The 8,553-nt window shown below is 32.9% G+C and overlaps 1 protein-coding gene across 1 annotated transcript; it reads left to right on the top strand.

Moving 5' to 3' along the window:
* The first annotated feature begins 3,765 nt into the window (after positions 1–3,765).
* On the top strand, positions 3,766–6,455 carry LOC105133173 (scarecrow-like protein 33). Its single transcript, XM_011037034.1, has 3 exons — positions 3,766–5,802; positions 5,897–5,949; positions 6,098–6,455. The coding sequence occupies exons 1-3, from the start codon at positions 3,766–3,768 to the stop codon at positions 6,453–6,455; spliced, it is 2,448 nt and encodes an 815-aa protein (XP_011035336.1).
* The last annotated feature ends 2,098 nt before the right edge of the window (positions 6,456–8,553 follow it).

Here is an 8,553-nt window from a genome sequence, read left to right as displayed (position 1 = left end):
ATATATATGTATTAACAATTTCATCAACATTAATAATATCTAATTCTTGAACATATTATTTTACACTAGCAGCATGAAATTTTTAAGAAATTTAGAGAAATAAAAAGTGAGGTGCAAGGCACCTGCCTATTCTTTTAGTTGTGTGTGCTCATACTACTACAGATAATGTTGCTCTTAGTGCCTCTCCTGAATCTAGGGAAGGTGCTATAAATTAATATTTTTATCACCTTGTAACTCATCATTATTTTAGTTCATTAATCATATTATATACATCAAATTATATTCTTTATTCCACCAATTTACAAAATCCTCAATTTTTACACTTAAGAACCCTACTAACAATTAGACAAAATTAATGTTAGTTTTCCATTAAACTAACTAAAACAAGTATATAATTTCTTACCACAAACTAATATGACCTCTAAATGCTAGCCAAATGAGAATTTCCAAAGCTTTCACTTTCTTTCCTCACTTTCCTTGCTTTCTCTTTCTAAAACCTTACTTACTCTTCCCAGATCTCACTTAATCAATCCAAACATATGGTTTTTCTAAGAGATAATGTAAGATTTGGTGTACTCTCACAAGATTTCTCATTTTCTCTCACACTTTCTCTTTCTTAACTTTCTTCCCTTGAATGGTCGACCACACACACACGTATATACAGGGAACAATTTTAAAAAATCTATTTATGTCCTTCCTTTCAACCTTTTATTTTTCAAGGGTAATATTTATCAAGTCCTAAAACTGGTTTATACCACCTAGAACATATGAATTTAAATTTCATTAAACTTTATGTTACATGATTTTTTTTCTTGAAAAATTATTTCATTTAGTTTTTATATGTATTTTTATATTTTTATGTTACAGCTATTTTCATAACTTAATTTTTTTCAAAACCATACCTAAACATTTTGTTTTAATTTCTTCTATTTCTTTTCATCTCATGAGTTGATTATTCCTTTTTCTCACTTATCATAATGTTCCTTTCATTAATTTTATAAGTTTCTTCTCAAGGGTTTACATCTTCAGCCATGATACCAGGGAAAATTTTGACCCTACAATCAGGAAGTGCCATGAAATATTATAGCTAGATAAGTCATTTCAACATCTCGAGGTATATCACTTATCTAAATTACCATTTTCACTTTTTTTTTCAGCTTGGATAGGTCATCTATTAGAATGATACCATTTTGGGTAGATCACCCATGAAAATGAGATCATTTTGGATAGGTCTTATACCATTTTAAGTAACTCACCCATGAGAATAAGACCACTCTTAGACAGGTTATTATGAGAACCAAACCAACTTGAGCAAGTCGTCCATGAGAGTAGGATTAACTTGGGTAGGTTACCCATTATAATGAGACCATTTTTTATTTTTAAAGGTGTCAAGTCTCTCCAGTTAACTTAAGGGTGTAGGATCCCTTTTGTTTCAAATATTATTTTTTGAACAAGCTTAATATGCAAAACCTTTTACAAGACTTTATATCATAAATATTGTAAAGATGAAAAAAATTGTTATAACTCATTTTTTTACCTTTATTTTTCTAAATGTTTTAAAAATTAGAAAAAAAATCCAAAAAATATGTCTTTTCAATAATTTTAATCATTTTGTTATTTTCTTCATTTTTATTTAATTTTTGTGAGAAAAAAATCTTGAAAATCAAGGATTGAAACTAGACCATTAAGTGAGTATTGCATGCAAAAATTGAGTTTGAGAATTTTTGGGTCATAATTAAATTTTAAATCAAAGAAAAAATTTTAAAAATAGCATAATTTGATTTGGCTAAAAGTGAAAGGAGTATGAAGTTCAAGAATGATTTTGAAGCAAACAACCAAATTAGAAATCAATGAAAGGCTTAATTGTAGAAGAAAATCAAAATTAGAACTTAAATTGATCAAAATTGCATAATATTAGGAACAAATGATGAATTTGTAATACGTTGTTAAATTTAAAAGTCCAAATTGATTTAATTAGGAATATGATTAAAAAGAAATATAGAATCTAGAACAAAACCAGTTGAAATTGCAAGAATTTGGAAAACAATGACTAAATTGGAAAGAGTTTAAATTGAAAAGATTTGATTTAGGGATTAAATTGAGAGATAATTTAAGATTTAAAACTCTAATTTAATGAAATTGAAAAAACCAATGCTTTTGGCTCTAATATATTATTAAATTAAACATGTAATATAATATCATATCTAACCTCTGTTAATTGGAAGTCATTATATAACTGAATCCAACAAAAAGATTCGGTATGATACTTTGTTAAACCAATGTGTATCCGAAAGGAATCAATTGAAAGTACGTCAAAACCTTCAAACCTTCGAGAATAGAGGTAGGAAACGGAAGAATTTGGTTTCCCCTAGCTGTGTTGTGAATCTTGTGTTTTTTACATCCCACACTACGGGTATTTGACTTGAGTGTTCGAATTAATCGGCCCAACTTCTCGTGTATAGCGTGAAGCTCATCATTTTCAAAGAGGATAATGATGCTTGGTTATAATATACGTTTATTTCTAATTTGAGAGAACCCTGATACATGATGCTTAGGCTTTCAGATACCAAGTTCAGCTAGGAACTGGTTAGCTAAAAGACTGTCTCCAATGTTTTGTACAGCTGAAAGTGTAATGCAGACGGGTTTGTTGTCACAATACTTGTTTTATGGACTGGTGTAAAAGAGTTATGCTTAAGAAACTGCTTGTTTGCGCCAAATGATCTGTATCAGCATGAAAGGAAAAACAATTCATAATTTTTTTTTATCTCTGTATTAATTTGATCAGAAGATAATAAAGACCCAATTTTACATGAGATGATCTTCAAATTAGGTTTGAAAGATAATGGTTAAGCCAATATTATTACTTTTTTTCTTTGAAGACTTTTAGTTCAATTTCAAATTTTATGTTGTTTTTCTTATTCGATTTAAGGTTTCGATTTCCCTATCTTATAAATAGTTTGTCAAACTCAGAGAGACAGACAGCATCAGAGATAAATTTCGAATAATAGACATAATTAAGGTAGTTATTGAGACTTTTTTTTCATCAAATTATCTACCTTTCCTTACGTATATAACTTTTTTCTTATCAGGTAAAAATGAAATTATATAGCAGATAAATTAATTGAGCTGCTGTCTACCAATTCTGCATTATAAAAAGGGGTTATGTTCCCTGTCTTAAATTAAGCAGCTTCATTTGGCTTTATTAGTTACTATTCACAAACCAGATATCCAGTTTAAGCTATCTCTCGCTCTCTTTGATTTTTCCGTTTTCATGCAGAGAATGTTGATGCAAAGAAAGTTTCACGAACACCCAGCTGCTACTTCATTCGGGTAAAAAATAATGAGTTGCAAATTATTCATGATACCTGTTTGATGATCTTGCATTCTCTGTCATGCAATTAAGTCCTTTATTTTGCAACCCATGATTATGTGCCTGTATAAGTTTCACGTTTTTGTGATATGCATGTACTAATGATATAGCAATCTCTTTATCCGATCCAGTTAACCAGGTGATGGCCATTTCTCGGAACAGCTTCAGCTGCATGCAAAGAGCACTATTTGAAGAAGCAGAAACAGCCCTAGCGCGTATGAGAATGAAGTTGTGAACAGAATACCTTTTCTTTGTTGACTTTGCTTGCCTGCTTCGTAGTGTACGTTTCAATATAAAAAATAAATACTGCCTAAAGACATCCTTCTCAACTCCTGACCTTCCATTTATAGTTCCTCCAAATTCACACGCCCAGGAAATTGACTCCATCTCTAAACATGAATCCAGTTTTTGAAGATCCTGCTGCTAACGCTGTTTTGAAGTACATCAGCCAAATTCTTATGGAAGAAGAGTCAGAGGAGCAAACCTTTATTTCAAGGGACTTCTCTCTTTGGGCTGCTGAAATTCTTATGGAAGAAGAGTCAGAGGAACAAACCTTTAGTTCAAGGGACTTCTCTCTTTGGGCTGCTGAAAGACCCTTTTCTGATATTCTTGCTCCAAAAGGTTCCTCATCAGACGGTGAAGTATCTGATCCAAGTCAAACTATAAATAACGTTAGTACTTATTGTTGCGATGTTTATGGCTGTAACAGCTCCATGAAAGCTAACAACATTGTTGAGTCTAGCTCCATATGCGACGGAGGACCTCCGCCAGTTAACTACACCGTCCCGTTCAGTTTGCAGGTCAATCCACCTCCATTTTTTCCACGAAGCGGGTTTCAAACGTTTCCTGGGCCGTTGGATTCTGTAAATGTAGCCCTCAACGAGCGCCAATTGGAGGTGCTGTTTAGGGGAGGGACAGACGAGACTTGGAAATTCCATCAACAGCCAAAGGAGATGGTTGTTGATTTTGCTAACAACAGAATGACTCCAGTCATGGCGATCACAAAGGAAAGTAATTTGGATCACTCGGTTTGTGAGCTGATGGAAAGGCAGAATCATTACAGAGTGGAAACTGAGCTAGAACCGAGGATAAATAAACACACTTCAATTTGTGCTGAAGAGCCTGAGCAATTTGGAATGTTTGCTAGGGTGTTTCCCTCTACCGGTGGAGATGGCGAGCCTGCTGGTTTCAACCTTAATGAAGCATTTCAAAGTGGTCCAGGTATGATATCTTATCTAAAAGAACAATCAAGAGGATCCAATGATGGAGTGATCTGCAGGAAAAGCCAAGTTAGTAGTAGGGAATTGGTTGATATGAGGACTCTTCTGATACACTCTGCAGAAGCTGTAGCCGTGAATGATCACAGGACTGCAAATGAACTATTAACACAGATCAGGCAGAATTCTACTCCTTTTGGAGATGGATCCCAGAGGCTGGCCCATTGCTTTGCCAACGCTCTAGAGACTCGCATAGCTGGAACTGGAAGCGAGGTATATGCAACTCTTGCTGCAAAAAGGGTGACACCCGCATGCATATTAAAAGCTGGCAGACTATTTATTTCCGGTTGCCCTTTCATGATTATGTCGAATTTGTTCGCAGCGCGAATTATCATGGACCTCGCGGAAAACGCAACAAGGCTGCACATCATACATTTTGGTATTCTCTATGGTTTCCCATGGCCTTCCTTAATTCAGCATCTCTCAACAAGACCTGGTGGCCCTCCGGTGCTTCGCGTTACAGGGATAGAGTTTTCCCAGACTGGTTACGAGTCAGCAGCAGTACTTGAAGATATAGGGCGTTACCTGGCAAGTTATTGTGAGAAATTTAATGTCCCTTTCAATTATAATGCGATATCACAAAAATGGGAAAATCTCCAACTCGAGGATCTAAAGATCGACAGAGATGAAGTAACTGTCGTTAGCAGTTTATACAGGTTCCAGCACCTCCTTGATGAGACGGTATCCTTGAACTGTCAGCGGGATGCCGTTCTTAACTTGATTAAGAGGATTAATCCAGCCATCTTCATCCACGGGATCATTAACGGGGCTTACAATTCTCCCTTCTTTGTTTCCCGTTTCCGGGAAGCCCTCTTCTACTACTCATCATTGTTTGATATGCTTGAAGCCAATACATCCCGTGAAGATCCAGAGAGGATGGTGTTTGAGCAAGAGGTATTTGGAAAGGAGATCCTGAATGTCATATCATGTGAAGGATGGGACCGACTTGAAAGGCCAGAGAAATACAAGCAATGGCAGGCTAGGAAAGTGAGGTCTGGGCTCAGACAGCTCCCACTGAAAGAAGGGATCATGAAGCAAGTGAGAGAGCAAGTGAAGTCTAGTTATCACAAGGATTTTCTGATGGATCAGGACGGCCAGTGGATGCTTCAGGGATGGAAAGGCAGAATCCTATTTGCCATTTCCTGCTGGAAATCTGCCTAAATAGGACTTCATAAGCAATTAATCCATCTTTACATAACTGGAGTTCTAAATCGCTATCGCTAACTCGTTTCAGACATATGCATACTAGAGACCCTTCGTTATATGGCCGAATAAAATTTTGTTAGGACAAGCTTTGATCAGGTTGTCGTTTTGTGTTCTTGTAATTTGTCTTTACACTGGATCGCATAGTTAGTATTAGTAGTAATTTTGTAAAATCATCTAATTAACTTGAGAAAAAGGGAAAAGTTTTTGCATAATAGCCTGAAGCAATTAGCATATTGTTTCCCAGATACGCTAACGAGGAATGTAACATCAAATTTCGTGGGGTTGAAGCCAATACATCCCGTGAAGATCCAGAGAGGATGGTGTTTGAGCAAGAGGTATTTGGAAAGGAGATCCTGAATGTCATATCATGTGAAGGATGGGACCGACTTGAAAGGCCAGAGAAATACAAGCAATGGCAGGCTAGGAAAGTGAGGTCTGGGCTCAGACAGCTCCCACTGAAAGAAGGGATCATGAAGCAAGTGAGAGAGCAAGTGAAGTCTAGTTATCACAAGGATTTTCTGATGGATCAGGACGGCCAGTGGATGCTTCAGGGATGGAAAGGCAGAATCCTATTTGCCATTTCCTGCTGGAAATCTGCCTAAATAGGACTTCATAAGCAATTAATCCATCTTTACATAACTGGAGTTCTAAATCGCTATCGCTAACTCGTTTCAGACATATGCATACTAGAGACCCTTCGTTATATGGCCGAATAAAATTTTGTTAGGACAAGCTTTGATCAGGTTGTCGTTTTCAGGACAAGCTTTGATCAGGTTCTCGTTTTGTGTTCTTGTAATTTGTCTTTACACTGGATCGCATAGTTAGTATTAGTAGTAATTTTGTAAAATCATCTAATTAACTTGAGAAAAAGGGAAAAGTTTTTGCATAATAGCCTGAAGCAATTAGCATATTGTTTCCCAGATACGCTAACGAGGAATGTAACATCAAATTTCGTGGGGCCTATAATCTAATATTTAAAGGGAACTCATTTATCATATCAAACACCTGAAACTTGAAAATTTTATTGAATTTAGGGAAGCCTCAAGCCAACCTTAAGGATTTCAGCAGACGGAAGAGATTTTTTTTTTTTTTTATTTCTGTCAATTAGGAGTGTTTATCCTGATATCATTTTCACTCAATCTAGAAATTTAAGCGCCTATTTATTTGTACGAAAATAGCTTCATGGAAAACAATTTTCTAATGTCTGGAAGGACTTTGCAACACTGGTTAATGGAATTCCTTTTCCAAATCTACATCCAAAGTATTTTTTTTTTTTAATTTAATAAACCATGTATATACATGAGGAAAACGCTTCCTTTAAACCCTCAAAACCAACATTTACCTCTTACAGAAATAGTATAACCAACGTAAACACGTGCACACTTGCATGAAAGATAGTACATAGAGTTTGTATTATTAAAAAAATACACTGTATATAAAACATAACATAGAAAACGAAATTATTTCTCAATCTAAAATAAATATCAAAATAAAATAACATTGTACATGTATCACACAGTCAAAAGTATAAACCATATCTTTTGAAATCTAAATAATACTATAAGTGTAAAAAGTAATATAAAATCAAATTTAAATTAATATAATTATTTAATAAAATATTTTAATCTTGATAATCAAGCAATAAGGATTTGAATCTAATCTTTTTTATTCTTTTCAACTAAATCTAAAAAGTAAGAACAATGTGTCAGTAAATTTTTATAAATTTTATATTTAAATAACTTTTACTTGAAATAGTATATTAAAAGATAATATAAAATTAATTTTAGATTAAAATAATTATTTGATAACATATTTTAATTGTGATAATCAAGCAGATAAGGATTCAAATCTAACCTTTTTCATTTTTTCTAACTAAATCTAAAAAATAAAAGCAAGATGTTAGTAAGTTTTTATAAATTTTAGATTCAAATAACTTTTACTTGAAATGATATACTAAAAAATAATATAAAATTAATTTTAGATTAAAATAATTATTTAATCTTGATAATCAAGTAGATAAGGATTCAAATCTAACCTTTTTTTATTTTTTCTAACTAAATTTAAAAAGTAAGAGAAAGGTCTTTATAAACTTTATATTCAAATAACATTTACTTGAAATATATATTAAAAGATAATATAAAATCATTTATCAACTTCACTTAATTGCTTAAATTTTTAGATTAAATTAATTATTTTATGATATAAAAAAAATTCCAACATTTTTCCTCTCCTCACAAGTTGTAGTTAATTCTATTTTTTATTTGTTAGTTTTCATGATAGTTGCAGTTCCTTCGTATAGCTAAAAAAAATGAGTTCTTGAGAAATATTGTAATCGATTGTTTCAGATTTATTTTTTTATTCGATTGTTTGCATCTCCATTAATTGAATTACAGGCAATTAATCAAGAGAAATAAACCTGGGATACTCGATTAAAGACTCAGTTTTTTCTATAGTTTCAAAATAATAAACTTAGGGTCAATATCTAATTAATTAATATGAGATAGTCATATATCAAGTAAACTTGTTATAGCAAGTTAATGCTACTGATTTAGACCATTTACAAATTTTGGATGACTGGTTTAGCAATTCATTAGAATAATTCATTTATTTCAATTTAAAATTCTCAAGATCATTCATTTTGGATTTAATAACTTAAATTTAATAAAAAAGAGTAATAAAAAACATGAATGAAACAATTCT

The sequence above is a fragment of the Populus euphratica genome, unplaced genomic scaffold (assembly GCF_000495115.2).
Source record: "Populus euphratica unplaced genomic scaffold, PopEup_1.0 scaffold42.1, whole genome shotgun sequence".
In the NCBI taxonomy this organism is placed as follows: domain Eukaryota; kingdom Viridiplantae; phylum Streptophyta; class Magnoliopsida; order Malpighiales; family Salicaceae; genus Populus; species Populus euphratica.
Note: the sequence above shows the minus strand (reverse complement) of the source record. Positions and strands in the feature narration are given on the sequence as shown.

What these genes read in the sequence shown, in the direction of transcription:
- LOC105133173 (XM_011037034.1), top strand. Translation starts at nt 3,766, where the DNA reads ATGAATCCAGTTTTTGAAGATCCTGCTGCTAACGCTGTTTTGAAGTAC. An exon ending in CCATTTCCTGCTGGAAATCT is followed by an intron (nt 5,803 to 5,896) that starts GCCTAAATAGGA and finishes TATGCATACTAG; the next exon opens with AGACCCTTCGTTATATGGCC. An exon ending in TTAGGACAAGCTTTGATCAG is followed by an intron (nt 5,950 to 6,097) that starts GTTGTCGTTTTG and finishes ATTGTTTCCCAG; the next exon opens with ATACGCTAACGAGGAATGTA.